The 19,110-nt window shown below is 43.0% G+C and overlaps 2 protein-coding genes across 3 annotated transcripts; one reads left to right on the top strand and one right to left on the bottom strand.

The window, feature by feature from the left end:
- The first annotated feature begins 2,741 nt into the window (after positions 1-2,741).
- dnajc14 (DnaJ (Hsp40) homolog, subfamily C, member 14) lies at positions 2,742-14,754 on the top strand. Of its 2 annotated transcripts, none has more exons than XM_061688856.1 (7): positions 2,742-2,838; positions 5,594-6,987; positions 7,104-7,210; positions 9,561-9,680; positions 9,765-9,925; positions 10,014-10,116; positions 10,672-14,754. In XM_061688856.1, exons 2-7 carry the CDS (start codon positions 5,779-5,781, stop codon positions 10,973-10,975), a joined length of 2,004 nt encoding a protein of 667 aa, XP_061544840.1. In that variant the 5' UTR covers positions 2,742-2,838; positions 5,594-5,778; the 3' UTR covers positions 10,976-14,754. The 2 variants fall into 2 exon arrangements, with proteins under 2 accessions (XP_061544840.1, XP_061544841.1); XM_061688857.1 differs by lacking the exon at positions 2,742-2,838 and adding an exon at positions 3,476-4,474.
- inpp1 (inositol polyphosphate-1-phosphatase) lies at positions 12,714-18,599 on the bottom strand. The gene is made up of 6 exons (XM_061688908.1): positions 18,369-18,599; positions 17,031-17,242; positions 16,887-16,947; positions 15,667-15,867; positions 15,415-15,589; positions 12,714-14,023 (listed from the first exon to the last, which is right to left on the bottom strand). The coding sequence occupies exons 2-6, from the start codon at positions 17,232-17,234 to the stop codon at positions 13,534-13,536; spliced, it is 1,131 nt and encodes a 376-aa protein (XP_061544892.1). The 5' UTR covers positions 17,235-17,242; positions 18,369-18,599; the 3' UTR covers positions 12,714-13,533.
- Between the last annotated feature and the right edge of the window lie 511 nt (positions 18,600-19,110).

Here is a 19,110-nt window from a genome sequence, read left to right as displayed (position 1 = left end):
CACATTCATGCGCCATGAATAACCTATGTTGCAAGCAAACACGTTGCTGCGTGTATTGCCATGTTTCAAATGTAGTCTTTTACCTCGAAGCAATAGCGTCAGACTGGCGTAGTCTGAGATCACTGGCAGAAATCCTCCTCCGGCGTACCGTATTGGTCGCTGGCTGCCTCTCTCTCTCTCTCTGTGTGTCTGTGTGGGCTGGAGAATGACGGGGGCGGACTGCAGCGCGCCATCTGACCGAAAAAGAGCCTTCCTCTCCCGGTAGAGAGGCGGCTTTCAAATTGGAGATGTGGGTGGTGGTGGTGGGGGCTCGGAATTAACCCTGTGCGTCTTCGAGATGCATGAAGCTTTAAAGGGGTATTCCAATGCTTCCTGACGACCCCCAGTCAAGGACACGTTTTGATGTTACTGAACACGCTTTCATAGTTTGACGGGGTGTTTGTGAAGGCTGGCAAGGAGGGTGCCCATCATGTGTACACATCCCCATTTCTCAGAATTTCGATGATGAATTCTTTTGGAATTGCATTACAAATTATATACCTATATCCATATCCACATCAATATACATTTCTCTCTCTCTCTCTCTCTCTCTCTCTCTCTCTATATATATATATATATATATATATATATATATATATATATGTTTTGTTTTATTCTTATTTAACTTTAACACTTTTAACCTACTCCAGATTCATTGTACATCACTTTTTAAATATATATATATATATATATATATATATATATATATATATATATATATATATATATATATATATTGGTATCTGTTATTTATGTATTTATTTTCATTTGGTATCGGCAGCTGTTCTGTGTAGCACTTTCTGTTGCTTTTTTCAGGTGTGGTATATAAACAAAGTATTGATTAATTGAATATTTGGTGTGTGCCCATTGACAAATTTCATTTGCAATCAATGGCCCTGATTTGTGTGTCGTGGGGGCAGCAACTTAAGCAGGGAAGCCCAGGCATCCCTCTCCCCAACCACTTGGTCCAGCTCTTCCGGAGGGATCCCGAGGCGTTCCCAGGCCAGCCGAGAGACGTAATCTCTCCAGCGTGTGGCCAGGGCTTCTTCCCGGCGGGGATCTCACCAGTGAGGGGTCAGGGAGGCATCCTAACAAGATGCCCAAGCCACCTCATCTGGCTCCTCTTGATGCGGAGGAGCAGCAGCTTGATCGAGATTGCGTTTTATGGTAACCAAACTAATTTAAAAAATAAATTTAACAATGGTGGATCCAGGGCAGCACAGTGGACAACTGGTTAGCCCATCTGCCCCACAAACTCCACACAGGCAGGGCCAGGGATTGTACCCTGCTCCTCAGAACTGTGAGTCTAACCAGTCAGCCACCGTGCCGCCAATTTGGATTATTATTATTATTATTTTTTTTTTTATTTAATCTTTTTATGTAGTCGTTCACATTACAAAAAAAAATACTGCTTCTATTGAGGACAGAACGGGTTGGTGAGTTCACATGCATCTGTACAAAACAGGACGTCACATTGCGCACGCGCACAACCACGAGACGCCTCTCGCGTAGGTCACCTCATGACGCATTTGGGGTCATTTCAAAGATTTTGTGAAACCGGAGCCAACATTTTTTTATATTTATCAGTTCTGAAGCATCATCTTTTCGCCACTGACTGTTTTGTGCTCCTTTGTCTGCTGTTTGCTTTTGGCGCGTGTCTGTTTTGTCCAACACTTGTGATGTTTGTCATACATCTGCATCCACACTGCACTTGTGTCACATACATATGCGATTTATGTCCACATATGAAAGAGGCTTGGGCATAAAAAAAATTGTATTGTACTGTTCACATTTAAATGAGCCCGCGACCCTAGTGAGGAGAAGCGGCTCAGAAAATGGATGGATGGATGGACATTGAAATAAAAGAATCTAATACATGTCACAAAAATCAGAACTGACTTGCAGTGTAAACATATCCTAAATTGTCTGTAGTTGTGAATGTCCGAGTTCATTTTTGTTTGTCTATGTGTGCCCTGCGATTGGCTGGCGACCAGTTCAGGGTGTACCCCACCTCTTGCCCAGAGTCAGCTGGGACCCTCGTGAAGATCAACCTGGACCGGTTGACTGCCAAACCCAGGGCACTTACAAGCAAACCATTCACACTCAAATTTACATCTTAGAACAACTTAGGTTCTTCAATGAACTGAACATGCATTTTTATTTATTGTAATGTGGAAGGAAGCCGGAGTACCCTAAGAAAACCCACGCAAGCACGGGAAGAACATGCACACTACACACAGCAGAGCCATAGCCCATATACGAAAACCCAACAGCCAATTTCTAAACTAGTTATCCATCAATTTGCTGTGTCTACAGAGGTGGCGGAACCCGGTGTGTGTGTGTGGGTGGGTGTGTGATGGTGGGGGGTTACTGGGGGCCATTTGGAATATATATATATATATATATATATATATATATATATATATAAGACACCCTATGAGCTGAGAACAACTAAATACAAAAACGTTTAGTTTAGTTATTAATAAGTATGTAAATATTAATTAAAATATAAAACCTCCCCAAAATTAGTATTCAAAATGCACTGTTCTGTCTTGTGTCTTTACTTTTTGGTGAAAAATCCTTCACATTGGCAATGGGATGTTTCCGGCTCCTGGTCAATAGGTGGCAGTAGTGCTCACGTGTGTTTTGTGGACTCAGGAAAAGTCTGACAAAAAAAGCCGAATGAGAAGCAAGAAGGAAGTCGGAAAATGAATAGGAGAAGAAGAAGAAGACGACCATAAAAACAACACGGGCAGCTGGCAGCCTGTTCACAAACAAGGTTACACACTTATCCGAGAGGTACATTTACTACCTAGGATACTTGAATGCACATGAAAAATAGATGTCCTTCTCCCCGCTGTCCAAATTATGTTTAAACTTCTTGCTGGATTCATACAGGAGGGCGAAACAGTGGTTTATCAGCTAACTGTTACCACTCGTCGCTAGCGAATAGTTAGCTCATCGATGACACATTTGCTCGTTAAAGGACAAATTGTAATTGTGTTTTTGTTCCATCGACGCATTTCCTCAGAATTTAGCGAAAAAGCTGATAGGCAAGGGAACTAAATTTAACTCCTTTAACCCGGCTGTACGCCTGCCTTTTTTGGTCGGGTGTTTCCCAAGGCTAAAAATCAGGGCGTCTGCTAACATTAGCCGCCTCTCATGTACTTGGCTGACATTAAACATGAAAAGGAAAGTGGCTTTTTGTTTTTCTACTGGTTAAGCTTCCCAACACAATCGCACCACGAATCCACATTATATCGGCTTTTAGTCAAACTGTTTCCTACGTTTATTTATCAGGAAGGACTTAAACATCCAGTGACATGCCTTTATTTTGTTCATGTAAAAAGTTGAACTTTGTCAATTTTATTAAAATGCATACTCGAATTTCTTCATGTGACTTAATTTTTATTAGCGGGATATATACAGAAATGCAGTTTAATGATCTACAGATATCAGTACACTGCAATTTTTCTATAGAAGCTACTTTGAAGTTGAATTGAATGGTAGATTGGCGTTCTGTTTATTCGTGATGTGATTATGACAATGATCTGAAAATTTTTAATGATTCAAAGGTCTGACGTTCATAAGTCAACACATGGACTGCAACACAACACTTATCGAGATGTGTTAATTTAGTTATAAGACGGGGGGGAAAGGCCTATAAACATCTCTTATTATGATGGAGTGTAGTTCTTTATCATTGCAAATGTCAATGACAGTGTCTTATTATTGTTTGTAAAAGTAGAGTATTAGATACAGTTCTTTTATTGAACCTCGTTATTAGGGTTGGGCATCGATGGAATTTGAGCGATTCAGGTTCCGATTCCGGTTCCTTAGTTAGATTCTGGTTCCAAACGATTCTCGATTACGATTCTTTTAGGGGCCAGGGTAAAAAAAAAGTTTGCATGGTTTAAATAATGGGTGTCCAAATTATGAACATCCATTTCCTTAGCAGCCCGCAGCATAGACTAAAATGAACAATTGACCCGAGGTTCTTTATAACCAGTATCAATATCAAACCTCTGAACTAAAAGGCAATATGTGTGGAACTAACCCAATTGACTTAATATTCATGAATTAATGTTTCAATTAAAAGTTAAATACGGCATTGTTAAAATAGTTATTTTAACTGTTTTAACTATTTTATTTTATTGTTTCACTCACCCAGTTAACTGAGAGTTGACTTCACTATATAGTTGCCCCTGTATTCTGTTTCGTCACGTCAAATGGTTTATATGTGCAAGTTTTAATGTGACTTCTTGTTTTAAACTTGTAGCCTTTTATTTGGAAGGATACTCACCGGAACTCAGCATTTTGGCACGAAAAGTAACTTCACACGGCACCGGTGATTTATTTTTATTTTTTTTAATGGATGGAACCAAACGCTATAAAACACTGATTCCTTTCCCGATTTTCACCGATGAGGCACAAGGTTAGTGTTTGTGATACTGTGACATTTTTTTTTAAATTTTGTCCCAATTCATTGTGATGTAAATTTGCTATGGTGAGGTTTTAGCCCAATGTGAAGCTTTTTTCTTTTTTTTTTTTTTTTTGTCATCGGCGCTTACGTTGGTTTGAAGACTAAAATAAACGCTAAAAAACCATCAGTGCAAAAGTGCAAGCAACCGTTTACCTTGTTAGCTGTCTCAATGTTGGCATAGACGTATTTTATTGTTTCAATCACTCAAGTGACTGAAGAGTTGACTTCACTGAAGCTCCGCACGGTGTAGGCTGAGGCTCGGAGCGCGTCAGATGTTACACATCGGGAAAAACTCCTTTTCACAATATAATCTTATTCCAAGTGTTGCACTGAGGCGACTGGTCATTCATTTTAACAAAGTTAAGACACACTTTTGTTCGCCGCCGCTATCATTGGGCACAAGCACGTCATCGTGCCCGTTCTTCTTTGTTCGTTTACGCCGCTTCTTCGTTGCTTTTCGCCACCACTTCTCCGTGGCTGGAGGACTAGGCATCGAAACTGGGAACCGAAATTTTTAAATTTGAACGGTTCCGGGAGAACCGGAACATTAGTGCCGGTTCCAATCGATTCGCGATGCCCAACCCTACTCGTTATATATGTATATCTGTTCCTGCTTGTACTAAAAATTGCATAAAAAATAAGGAACATTATGTTTGGTAGATTATTTCTTTGTTTTAACAATTATTCTTGGAAATAGACCTTATACTATTGGAAAGCCTGTTTATTTCCATGTTAAATGGTGCCGTATTTGAAAGAAACATCCATTTGTGGGATGAGCAGCAGAGCTGATTACATGGGTTACGATAATGTTGACTCTTGTTTTGAGCTTCTGCTGGGTCAGCAACATAAAATGTTTGGTTGGCATTGGCAGAGAAGATCTGGCAAAAAAATTTACCAGCATAATCAGCTCTGCTGCTCATCCCAAAACTTCATGGACCTTACAAATTTGGCACTATTTAAAAGGCAAATGAAGATTCCCAAAAGTATAAAATTTATTGTCAACAAGCATTATTACAACAAAGAAAATGTCCTTAATTTGTGCCATGTTTATAATGTGGTGTTTATTTTCAGATATTTCTGCTGCACAATGGCAAATATTTAAAAGCCTGAATCAGCTGCTGATATGGTGGACCTTAGAAGCCCCCAGTCTCACATTGGAGTGAGAGTCTGGGGAGAATATTGCAACGGGTTATGGCTTTAGGAGATCATCTTCCACAAGAATCTATTTGCACCGCTTAGAAATAAGAGATTGGAAGATGGAGAGAGTGGCAGCTGAGAGGGAGATGGACGCCCTTACAGATTCTGATGAGGAGCTCTCCGATGGTGATTCCCCTTCAGAAATTAAGTCGAGTCGGGTGACGAGAGCAGCGGAAGACAACCGTGAGTACACAGTGAATGCTCAGGCCATCCCAAACTCGGCCACACCTCACGACTCTGGAATTGGTGATGTGGAGTGCTGTGGCTCTATGGAGGGCAGAGATGATACCGAGGAGGTTTCTGACGGAATGGAACACGAAAGCGCTGATGGTCACGTAAGCTCCCGAGTCATAAATGAAGAGGACGATGAATCTGGGAAGGCGCAGCACCTGAACGGGGAGTCGACCTGGAGGAGCTTCGGATCAGGAAGGAAGTGCAAACTGAGGAACAGCGCATCATTTTCTGAGCAGAGCAATCAAAGTGCTTTCACGCCACCCTCCTTTCAAAAAGGTGGTTTTGTGTCGAGCAGCGGCAGGCACAAGCAGGCCCGCAGACGCAACCATCACCATCATCAGTTGAACCGCGGCCGCAGGCGCACGGGCAAACAACTCGTCTTTGCTTTTAAAGAAATGCTGTCTGAGTCTGTCAGTGTCTGGTGCATCTCCTGTGTCCACATGATGATTGAGATTATTGTCACATTAACTCACAATTGTGGCATTGGTGTGGAGACCGGAGGGTTGAAACTTTTCCGCTTGGGGCAGCAGCTCATGGGAAAGATTACTGACATTCCGGGAATGAAGGCAGATGCCAGTCGGATTTTAAAATGGATGAAATGCGCAGGCACGGATGTGGTGGATAAAGTTGTTGGGTCACTCAAGTGGACTAAACAAACTGCCTTGTCGACTCTCAGACTTCTTTGTGCTCTGCTCGTGCTCGGGTCCCAGCGGGTGAAAAGTGTCTTGATCTGGCTTGGTGGAGAGAGGGGAAAACGGTATTGGACAACGTTCCAGGATACACGTTTTTGGAAGAGGTTGGTGTTTTTTGTGGAAAGAGTCAGAAAGCGTTTCAGGAGGGATGGACACATGCACACGCCCGGCTTCGAGTCACCGGGACGAGCTGGGAGAGGCCCGCCAGGCCAGGAGCTGGAAAGACTGCTGGCCCTGGCAGAAGTCCCAGAAGATGAGCTTGATCCCTTCACGGTGCTCGGCGTGGAGGTCCACGCGACTGAGGCTGAGCTAAAGAAGGCCTATAGACAGCTGGCTGTCCAGGTGTGTGAGCTGAAAAACACAATTCAAATGCTTCTATTGATTGCCTTAGATGACGGGATGACTAATAAATTGTCTCTTTACTCATAGAAACTTTTTTTCCATGCCGTCTCTTTTAGGTCCATCCAGACAAGAATAAACACCCACGAGCTGGTGAGGCATTCAAAGTACTGCGGGCTGCCTGGGATATTGTCAGTAACCCAGAAACACGGAGAGAGTATGAATTGTGAGTTATAGTAGTGTCAAAAAATACTGTCCACTGGAATCTCTTAAAACAAACACAATTCATTCAACAATGCTGGTAGATACAACTCCTTTTTGTAACGTTCTTGTCACAGAAGTATTTAAAGAAGTTAATCATTATTTGAAAAAAACAAAAACAAAAAACACCAGAATACCCCCATGACTTCCAGTGTACTGTTTTTCCGGTTCATGACAATACCAATATAGAATCCCCTCCAGAAGTATTGGAACGGCAAGGTCAGTTCCTTTTGTTTGAACCCACCCACTTTTCAAGTGAGCGAAGGTATTGGAACATGTGACTGATGGGTGTTTCTAGTTGCTCAGGTGTCTGCCTTTTAGATTGATTGCTTAAACATTAGATAGTGCTTGTTTTTGGCTTTGGGTTTCACCTGTGAAAACTGCATTTGCTGTTAAGCAAACATGAAGACCAGAGAGCTGTCTATGGGAGAAAAGCAAACCATTTTGAAGCTGAGAGAAGAGGGAAACTCGATCAGAGCTATTGCACAAATATTGGGCATAACCAATACAAGAATTTGGAATGTCCCGAAAAACAAAGAAACTAGTGGCGTACTGAGTAACAGACATTGAACAGGTCGGCCAAGGGTAACAACAACAGTTGACGACAGAAACATTGTGAAAGCTGTAAAGAAACACCCAAAGACAACAGTAAGTGACATCCCTGCCAACCTCCACAAGGGAGGGGTGAAGGTATCACAATCCACTGTTCGAGGAAGACTTCGAGAGAAGAAATATACAGGCCATACCACAAGATGCAAACCACTCATCAGCAAAATGAATCAGAACGCTTGGATTTTGCAAAGAAGTACAGAGATGAGCCACAAAAGATTATGGACTGATGAGACCAAGATTTACCTCTACCAAACTGATGGAAATGCCAAAGTATGGAGAAGGAAAGGATCTGCTTATGATCAAAAACACACAAGCTCATCTGTGAAGCATGGTGCCAGTAATGTCATGGCTTGGGCTTGCATGGCTGCTTCTGGAACAGGCTCACGAGTTTTTATTGAAGATGTAACTTATGATGGTAGCAGCAGAATGAATTCTGAAGTCTACAAAACCATTTTGTCTGGAAATTTGCAGAAAAATGCATCCAAACTAATTGGGAGAAGCTTCATCAGTCAACAAGACAATGACCCAAAACACACTGCCATCACAACAAAAGACTTAATCAGGGGTAAAAAGTGGAAGGTCTTAGAATGGCCAAGTCAATCACCGGCCCTTAACCCAATAGAGCATGCATTTTACCTTCTGAAGAGGAGACTGAAGGGAGAAACACCCCCAAAAAATTTTGAAAGGGGCTGCAGTAAAGAAATGGAAAAGCATTTCAAATGAAGAATGCAACAGTCTGTTGAAGTCAATGGGTCGGAGGCTGGATGCAGTTATTGAAAGTACGGGTTATGCCACCAAATATTAAATGTTATTCACTTTAATTAATTTAATAATGTCTGTTCCAATACTTTTGCTCCCTTGAAAAGTGAGTGGCTTCAAACAAATTAGGGTTATGTCGTCACTGTAGTAACGGAGCTACATAATAAATTATGGACCCCCTCTATACAGTATACTTATTTTTTTTCCTCTCTCATTGAGGCTGGTCCTCCTTCTGGAGGGTCACAAAAAGACAGAAAAAATGTACAGACTTAATCAATTGATGTTGGCGGACCTTTTGCGGTAGTGTGGCACCTTCTTGTCTCTGCCATAATAATAATGAGAGAAATAAGGATAGCTTGGATTTTGTATCGCACCTTTCAATTGACCCAAGTACGCTTAACAATAACTCACAAGGTACAGTGGTTTGAAAGTGTTTGCCCCCTTCCTTCTTCTTCTTTTCCTTTCGGCTTGTGCCGTTAGGGGTCGCCACAGCGTGTCATACTTTTCCATGTAAGCCTATCTCCTGCATCCTCCTCTCTAACACCAACTGCCCTCATGTCTTCCCTCGCTACATCCATCAGCCTTCTCTTTGGTCTTCCTCTAGCTCTCTTCCCTGGCAGCTCTATCCTAATCACCCTTCTACCAATATACTCACTATCTCTCCTCTGGATGTGTCCAAACCATCAAAATCTGCTCTCTCTAACTTTGTTTCCAAAACATCTAACCTTGGCTGGCCCTCTGATGAGCTCATTTCTAATTTTATCCAACCTGGTCACTCCAAGAGGGAACCACAACATCTTCATTTCTGCCACCTCCAGCTCTGCTTCCTTTTGTCTCTTCAGTGCCACTGTCTCTCATACATCATGGCTGGCTATGGAATCTGTCTTTTATCAAACCTGTACATTCAAGTCCACGTTATCCAACGCTCTGGTTTCCCGTCACAGGAAGCGCATGGCGGCAACCGAGCTGTCCAAGTCCATGAACGAGTTCCTCACCAAACTGCAGGACGATCTGAAGGAAGCCATGAACACCATGATGTGTACCAAATGTGAAGGCAAGCACAAGTATGTATTCGCACACAGCGGAATAGTGTGTCTTCGTGCGTGTAGAAGAGAATGACAACCACTGATGTGTCCTTGTTACCGCAGGCGCTTTGAGATGGATCGAGAACTCGCAGAGGCCCGTTTCTGTGCTGAGTGCAGTCGTCACCATAGCGCTGAAGAGGGGGACCTGTGGGCTGAGTCCAGCATGTTGGGCCTACGTATCACATACTTTGCCTGTATGGACGGCAAAGTGTATGATATCACAGGTGATGCTGCTTCAGTTCAAAACAAAAAAGACATTGTGCATAGCGTGGAAGGATTTTGTGTCTGTGACATCGTTCTGTCATGTTTCAGAGTGGGCGGGTTGCCAGAGGATCCTCATTTCTCCAGACACACACCGTGTGCCCTATCACATCTCCTTTGGGTCCAAGAACAACAGCAATGCCGCCAGAAACAGGTGACACCAATCCCCCAGGACAAACCATTTGCCGCATGTCCATCATCTACTCTCTCTTACATCATCTGTTCTATTATCTCCTCTACCGTTTAGTCCATCTCCGCTCTAATCTCTTGTATCATCACATCTCCCTTCTTTCCTCATCTCTTCTCCGTCACCTCAACCGTCTCACCTCATGCTCACCTTTAATATCGCTTACATTTCTTCTGTGATGTCTTCCTTCTCTGGTTCTTCAATCATCTCTTGCACATTCCACTATTTTCTCATGATCTAATCTCTACATTTAAATCTCTTCTTTGTTTTTCTCTCTTTTCTAGCTATTCTGTCCCATCTTCTACGGTTTTTTTTCCTGCTTCTCCACCACATGTGCTCTCTCTTCAAACCTCATTTAATCATCTCTTCTAAAATCGCTGTCTATCATCTCTTCGATCACTGAGAGCTTTATTGGTCCATGCGTTCCATAGTTTAGTCAGCAGCAGGTGCCCTCTTGTATAATTGTTTAACATTTGAGGCTCTTTTATTCACACAGCTTCCCTTTTCCCTTCTTACTTGCAGGCCACACTCGGAGCACGGTTCCGGTTCCGGTCCAGCCAATCCAGCCGACTTGCAGGACTTCTTCAACCGCATCTTCAAGGGAGCAGCCCCCAGTGACATGCCAGCCAACGGGGGCTTCTTCCCCTCAGGTCCATCTCACCACCCCCCGCCCGGTGCTGGAGCTCCCCCGTTCTCTCCTCCTCCAGGCCAGACAGGCTTCTTCATGCCGGGGGCCCAGCGCCCTGAGCCCAGCGAGCCGTGGGCCGAGGGCGGCAAACCTCCGCCTCGGAGGAAGAAGAAGGTACGCAAGCCCTTCCAGAGGTGAAGTCTGCTGAGACAGGACGGCTACTAAAACAACCCAGGGACTCATTCAGCACAGGCTGGTTTGGGGTCTTGCTGACATCTCAGCGAGAGGGGATTTATTATGTTGCTTGAGAAGCTGAGGTCCCACAAGACCTGAACATGAGCTTTGGGCTCCTTTAACATGTTTGAAGGTTCAAGAGGTGTCAGCGATGGTGCGTTCGTTACCCCTCATTTCACCTTAGTTTGGCTTCAACTTCACACTGACTGTAGCCTTGCTATTCTTCTGCAGCCTCTCCTACCAAGTCCCGCACCATTTATTTACCTGCTCTTTGCTACTTCGAGTCACTCACTTCCTTTGGAATCTAAATCTTCACAAGCCATCGTGGCACCAGGCATGGCTCACCATAATCAGCTAATCAATATGACAATATTGACCTTGTCAGCAGCACTACGTCAGTGTTACATAACTATATTTCAGTAAACATCCATGCTAGCAGTTACTTAAAAAAAAAAAAGTCTCTTATACTTCCTAAATTTGAGATCCCAATGAGCTCAGTCCCAAATTAGTATTAGCATATGTTAATCGTCAAAGAGGGAGCCACCATCAATGCTATAGAATCTGGAACTTACAAAAAAAAAAAATCAGATGAAACATTTATATGCACAACAATAAATTGAGAACTCTGGTGGTGGAAAGGTCAGATGGCATGAGTTTCCACTGTCAATGTACCAAGCTACTGGGACGCCATCTGACTGAAAAATAACCTCTTTTAACATGTTTCTCATCTTGTCACTATCTGATTACATGCCAACCGGAAGATGACATGCCGTTTTAAGCCCAACATAGCAGTGCTTCGTGGTAGAGGTTTCAAATGGTCTCAAAGCCGAGACGGGCCTAGTGATTGGTCTATACTGCCCTCTGTTGTTCATCAAAGCATAGTTTTTACACCACCAGTTAAAAGTAAAACAAACACTAATTTTAGCATACTGTCTCTGCAACCTAAATCTTAGTGTGTCTAAACTAACTGAATTTGAATGGTAATTAAAACGTTTAAAAGGTCATACTCAGTTAAAATAACTAGGAAAACTAAAGCGTTTACACGTACTGTGTGAAGATTGCCAGAGCAAGCGGGGTGCGTTTACACATATTGTGTGAAGTTTGCCAGAGCAAGCGGGGTGTGTGATAAAAGCCGTCTTTTTGTTCTTTTCGGTAGAGAGTGAATTTTATTCCTTTTTTTGTTAAGGGCCTGTGACCTTTTACAGTGTTGGATGAGCCCAAGCTGTTTGCGTGCAGCTGCATTGCGATGCCTCTGTGAGTGGAAGTGGTTACCTGTTTTTTTTGTTTTTTTTAAAATATAGTTTTAGCGTGTTGAAGCAGGATGCTGCCATACCCCCCCCCCCCCCCCCCCCCGTGTGTGAAATTGCTCTTTTATGCATTTGTGGTGTCCAATCAGATGAGCCATGCCAGACCCACAAAGGCTTGTAAATGCTTGAAATGAGATTGATACTCTGCAGTGGCACTAGAACAACTGAAAGGACAGATTTATATTTTGCTTATAAAGTAGCACAATTTTACGTTTTGGCTTTGGGTTATTTTTTCCAATGATGTGCAATTTTTGGTCTGCCGTCCTTGTTTAGGTTGTCTAATTTCCATGAAACAGGAGAAAATTTGTGTTAGCAGACTCATCAAACGTTCAACTCAGCATGAAAATGTAGATGGACATTATGGGTGCTGCTTAAACATTCAAAAGGACAATGGGAGAGCTACCAATATTTTATTTTGTTTTAATGTTTTTAACAGAATATGCAGGAATATTGTAAAATATTTATCTGACAATCATCAGGGTCTTTTGTTACCTGGCTGGCAGACCGTTTAAAAGAAAAAAAAATCACTCTTGGGTAAGTTTCCGCTGCTTTCTCTGGTTTTCAAAGTAAAGATAATTTCCTAAATGCAACAGGTTTGCCCTGGTTTGTGTATATATCTTTGTTTCCCTGTTCACAATGCATATATCAGCAACAAAGTGACGAACAATAATGATATACAGTATTGTAGGTCCAATATTCTATTGCAAATGTTTCATTGTTTGGCCTCATTGTTTTTCCTTTGTGATCAGTTAAAGGAAGTCAGTTGGTTGGCTTATGTGATTGGATGCTCTCCTTACAAGGAGATGTTTGAGAGGTGCACATGGCTGCACACCACTCCATCCACTTGACATATTTATAGCCTCAGGTCAGCTCAACAATGAAATTATACTTTCCACTCTTCTTGAGGAGGCCACAATACCTTTCCACTCCTCACACTGTCCACATGTTCTTAGTCATTTGTGTCAGCTTTTTACAAGATTCTCTGGAAGGTATGTTAAGAAAAAATAGAAAACTTGTCTGTACAATCTTACCAACAAACACTCGTTTGCTGAATATTCACACGTCACTTGAATCCCAAGAGCTTACGATCATTTGGCCCATATGTCATATATGCAAGTTTTCATATATATTTGGTTAAAATATTTTTACAAATAAAATAATACCAACAGACCTTTCTCTACAATAAAGTACAGGATGATATAGTCAACAATGAAACTACAGCTTTCCTCTCAGAGCCCCCATGATGCTGCTGAGCTGGGAACAGTCTCCATATGCCACCAGACCTCCGTAGTTAGCCCAGCGGTCAGCACCTTTACCCTCAGTGTAAGGCTGGTGATAGGTCAGTTCTACCTTCGCCTCAGAACTGCACTTCAAACTCTTCGTCAGGTCTACCACGCCCCCTCCAAGGGCTCGAAGCAGTGCGTGAGGCGCGCAGGAGTCCCACTTAAAGGTGCTTCCTTCTGAGAGGACGTAGGCGCCGGCCAGGCCCTGAATGACGCACAGGATTTTGTAGCCAGCTCCCGAGGCGTACATCAGCTTTTCTGGTCCGCACAGCGTGGCCAGAGTCTCCTTCACCACCTGCTTCTCGCTGGAGCTCAACACCACCGACAGTGCCCGACGTCCTTCGGTTCCAGATCTGGGATGTGACACTGAGCACACGTTGACATCGCCGCAGGACACGCCCCAGAAGAACTTCCCGCTCCAGCTGGAAGCAAATGATCGGGTCAGAATAACTTGCGTAATCGGACAATAATCAGAGACAAATGCAGACTGAAGCAAATGAAGACACAAATGACTGTCTATAGCTTTTTTTTTTAAAGAAACATGGAACTATACAGGGTGCCCACAAAGCATCTTTACAATTTAAAACTATTACAAAAGCAACTGATGATGCTGATCAGATTTGTTCCATGTATACTCAGTTTTCAATCACATTGCATGTGTGTACTTCAGGAACCCTGTTGATGAAGAAAAATGATTTTCCTTCTCAAATGAGGTCCCCAAACATTTAAATATCTACTTCTCATTTTGTATTAATTTCCACACATTTGTTAAAGTGTAAAGAGATCCACTGTATATTGAACTGATCAAAGCAGTAAGGTCTGCCGCTATAGAGCAGACGCAGTGGAACCTCCAAAGTTAAATTTCATATTATGCGGAGAACATTTCTGCGGAAAAATGTGCCTCAGAAGTCACCAAAAAACATCATCATGCACGATGTCATGTCACATGTCAGCAAATCGAAAGACAGCTCAGTGAGCATCTACAGGATATTCTCCATGGTTTGTTTGTGTTATTTGAGTTGTCACCGCAAAAGGGTAGCAATGATGGCAAAGACTAAGTGTGAGCTCTCATAGGAAAGGGTCCCGCTTCTCAATATATTATGAACCATACAATGACTGAAATATCTTATCTTCATCGTACATTTATGATCAAGCCTGTAACAGATTAAATCAAATATTACATGATTCCATCCATCCTTCAATCTATTTTCTTTACCGCTTATCCTCACTAGGCTCGCGGGCTGCCGGAGCCTATCCCAGCTATCTTCGGGCGGGAGGCGGGGTGCACCCTGAACCGGTCGCCAGCCAATCGCAGGGCACATACAAACAAACAACCATTTGCACTCACATTCACACCTATGGGCAATTTAGAGTCTTCAATCAACCTACCACGTATGTTTTTGGGATGTGGGACGAAACTGGAGTGCCCGGAGAAAACCCACCCAGGCACGGGGAGAACATGCAAACTCCACACTCAGGCGGGGCCGGGATTTGAACCCCTGTCCTCAGAACTGTGAGGCAGATGTGCTAACCAGTCTTCCACCATGCCGCCTATTACATTATTTCCAAATGAAATTGTTGGTTGGTATTTTTTTCTTATATTACAACAAGTGTCACAGAACAAATTGTGTTCAATTTTAGGTTCCACTATACACTACATAGACACCTGGTAGTAAAAACCTTGGATCAGAAAAGGTTCTTCCCCAAAGTTGAAAGCACAGAATTGTACAAAATGTTTTGTTAAGACAAAGAAATTAGGATAAAGTAATTCTGTCTGTTTCCAAGTGAGAAGAACAGCCGTCGTGCAGCTCACCTTCCACCTGCAGGGTCTTTGTGGTTGAACGGCTGGTTGATGACACCCATGACGGGCTCACCTGTGCTGCGGAGGTAAACCCCGATGAGGACCAGAGCACAGTGCAGACCCGAAGGTGATAGGTGCCCCTCCTCCAGCACCTCCTCACGACCTTCTATGTACTGGCTGGTGGCATCTGAATTAACCAGATGACAAACACAGTTAAAGCCCTGTTGACATTCAGCTTTGTCGCTACGTTGAAGACCAGCTCACCGATCGGGTCGATCCAGATGCCGAGCTCGGAAGGGCTGAGCGGCACCGTTAGTCCGTCCGTGCTGGCGTCGACAGTGGCTGGGTCTTGGTGGATGGCTCGTGCCAGGAGCGCCGCCGCCGTCAGGTCACCGTCCAGCACGGTGGCCAGAAGCGCTGCGGTCTCCTCCTCTGTGCCGCGCACTGTCACGGTCACACTCTCCCCTGCGAGGAAGAGGATGGGAGGCTTCCATCACAGGACACGTACACAGGTTTGTGCTTTCATGTGTTAAATATTATATTCTGTTTATTGAGGATTTGCGTCACCTGAAGACTACGTACATAATTGTAGCCCATTACCTTGATCAAGGGAGCTATGTTTTCATCTGTATTGATGTACACTACTCACAAAACTTCGGATATTCTGCTTTTGCTGAACCTAAAATGCAGTATAACCTTAAAAGGTGGACTTAATTTGACCTTCCGAGAAACTCAGAAGGATTTTCTTCAAACATAACATCCCACCCCAAAGACGAAATCCTGAGAAGCAAACGCAGCATTGTTGTTAACGCAGTGCAGTGCAGTGAGGAGAGATTAAGCAGTTGCTGCACAGGTACATGGCGCAGCATCGACAGGAGGCTTCTTCAACTCCATCATCAGCTGTTCATTTGCATATCTAGAAGAAGGGACATTCCTTCAAGGACAACAATGTCCAAATTCTGGATAGGCATGACTGCTGGTTTGAAAGAGGTGTAAAACAAGCTATGTTAAAAGAAAAGCCGTCTCTAAACAGAGGAGCTTTGGGCATCACCTATTCTCTGCCTATAACAGTGTCCTGACATCTCTCCCCCAAAGATTGCCTCATTCAACAGAAAGAGTGGTCTTAACAAGCTGTTTTGCCACAAGCCAAATGAACCACTGATTGGTCTGCAGTACAGTCATTTCACTAACAACAACAACTACAATACCCTTTTGTTGACCACCCTCGGGGAACACAGGAGCATAAATAGAGGGACTCCACACTGAAAATTTAGAACTGAAGAAGCCTTTTAGATTAAAGGTGAAATGTCTTCAACAAACAAGCACAGTCCAATTGCCTTGATTCAACCTTTGTGAACTAACTAACTGTGACCTGGATGACTGAGAATCTACACAGACTTAATTTGACATTTTTTAAATTTATGAATGCAGCTGTTCAATGTTTCAGTATTTTATGCACAATGTGCTGTTTTGAAGATAATTACCGAGTCCATTTTCAAACTTGTTAGACTCCTCTCCGTGAATAAAGCCGACCATCTCAGGGAACTGAACACATAACAAGAAGAAGCACACGAATGGGGGGGGGAATCACCCTTTGTTCATTCACGAGTTAATGTAACCTCTCATACCTGAGCGCCAACATCATGCCGGATCACCTCCTGGATGACAACATCCGCCAGCGTTTTGAAGTCCTGCACAAACTTTTTGTTCTTGTCATCTCCAGTCTTTTCTTGGATTAGGAGCTGGAAGAGGGGCGCTTCCTGCCTGCACACACGAGCCACATTGGCAGCTTTCTCCGACACCCGCAGCATCAGCCTCAGCAGCTCGGCCATGTCTGGACCTTGTTGAGATTTTAGTCAAAACAGAGATGGAAAGTGTGACACGCGGCTTTTGTCTTTGATGTGCTAATTATGGCATCAAATGAATATAGGTCATTTGTGTGTGGCGGAAGGATGTGGATCATTGCAGCTCTAAATTTGCTACCTCTCTCTAAGGCAATGTTTTTCAACCTGAGCCGAGACATCTTTTTACAATACAAAAATCTCCTGGCAAACCACCACACGAAAATGTCACAAAAAGCATATATGCTGAAATACTGATGATCTCGTCTCAATTTAGTCACACGTACTTACTCAATGTGAAACTTGCCGTGTTTAGTTGAACACAAAGCTATTATTCTGTTGTATGAATGGCAACAAGTGGATACACAGGTTGATTGTTCCTTCTGCCATCTAATGGAAGAGCATTTAATTGTTCTGCCTGTCACTATGCGTTGGAAGGTATACTTAACCTGTTGTCATTCATACAACAGAATAATAGCTTTGTGTTCAACTGAACAGGCCCAGATTGCACACTGGCAATAGTGAGTAAATTGAGATAAGATCATTATTTCAATATAGAGTACATGCTTTTTGTGACATTTTTGTTTGGTGTTGAGTCAGGAGATTTTTCTCGCCGTCAAGTCTTCGATGAAAGTAAATGTTTTTTTTTGTTTTTTTTTTAAAGAGACGTGCAATGCACATTCGTACAACTATACACATTCGACATAATAACATTACATAACATAGTATTTATTTATAATTGCAGAGGTGAAATGATTGTTAGTAAACATGTCACCTGTCTGTAGGTTGTACTCGAACACTTTTCACATGTTGTGAAAAAAGACATTTATAATAGTTGCAAGACGTAGATGGTACATATTTTGGATGCGAACAGGTTCACATAAAACCTTACTTATCACCGACTAGTTGTAGGTAAAATAAAACGGCCGAAACAGCTGAGACTCCGAGTGTCACTCAGGTAAAACCAATAGATTGAAGCTCAGCTGAGCTCTTCCGTCTTTAACTCAGTTTTATGACTGACCATGAGCGATATTGACCAAGAGTACGGCTCTCTATCAAGGCGGCTATGGTGTATGTTAGCATGTTTTCGGTTCTCACCGGCAGCAAAGGAATTCGAAAGCTTACCAAAAACACTTTTGGAACGCTGCTTTTGAATATCTCGTCTCTTCGGTCAAATAACCTTTTCCCCGGCCAGTCCTACAGCGAACACCAAAATTCACGGATAATTTGATGTGAGTGGTCGCAGACGTTCACGTTTGCATGAGTGATTCATGGATTATTATTTTTTTTTAGTTCTCTGCTCCAGTTTCTTGACGTCAGAGCCAGGAAGGCGAGCGCTGGTGCATTCACGTCCAGGCAACCACAGGAAGTGAGTGAAGAGGAGCGCGCGCACAAGCGGGAGGAGGGCAACAGGAAGCGGGGGCGCGCGATGCGTTCACAACAATCAGACTTCTAGCTTCCTTCAATTGGAAACGTCACAAAACAGCACAACAGTTGCAGCTGCGTCTCCATCCATCCATCCATCCATTTTCCGTACAGTTTATCCTCACGAGGGTGCGTGCTGGAGCCTATCCCAGCTGACTCTTCGGACGAGAGGCGGGGTTCACCCTGAACTGGTCGCCAGCCAATCGCAGGGCACATATACAACCCCAATTCCAATGAAGTTGGGACGTGTTAAACATAAATGAAAACAGAATACAATGATTTGCAAATCATGTTCAATGACTGTGCGTTTGGTATTGAATTAATGTTAGTATGAACCCTATTTCCAGTTATTAAGCAGAAAATAGAAAAAAAAAAATACAAATTTTGGACATTCAAATCATTGATCAACTCATGTATGAGTTACAGTACAATGAAAATACAA

The sequence above is a fragment of the Phycodurus eques genome, chromosome 10 (genome assembly GCF_024500275.1).
Source record: "Phycodurus eques isolate BA_2022a chromosome 10, UOR_Pequ_1.1, whole genome shotgun sequence".
NCBI lineage: Eukaryota > Metazoa > Chordata > Actinopteri > Syngnathiformes > Syngnathidae > Phycodurus > Phycodurus eques.
Note: the sequence above shows the minus strand (reverse complement) of the source record. Positions and strands in the feature narration are given on the sequence as shown.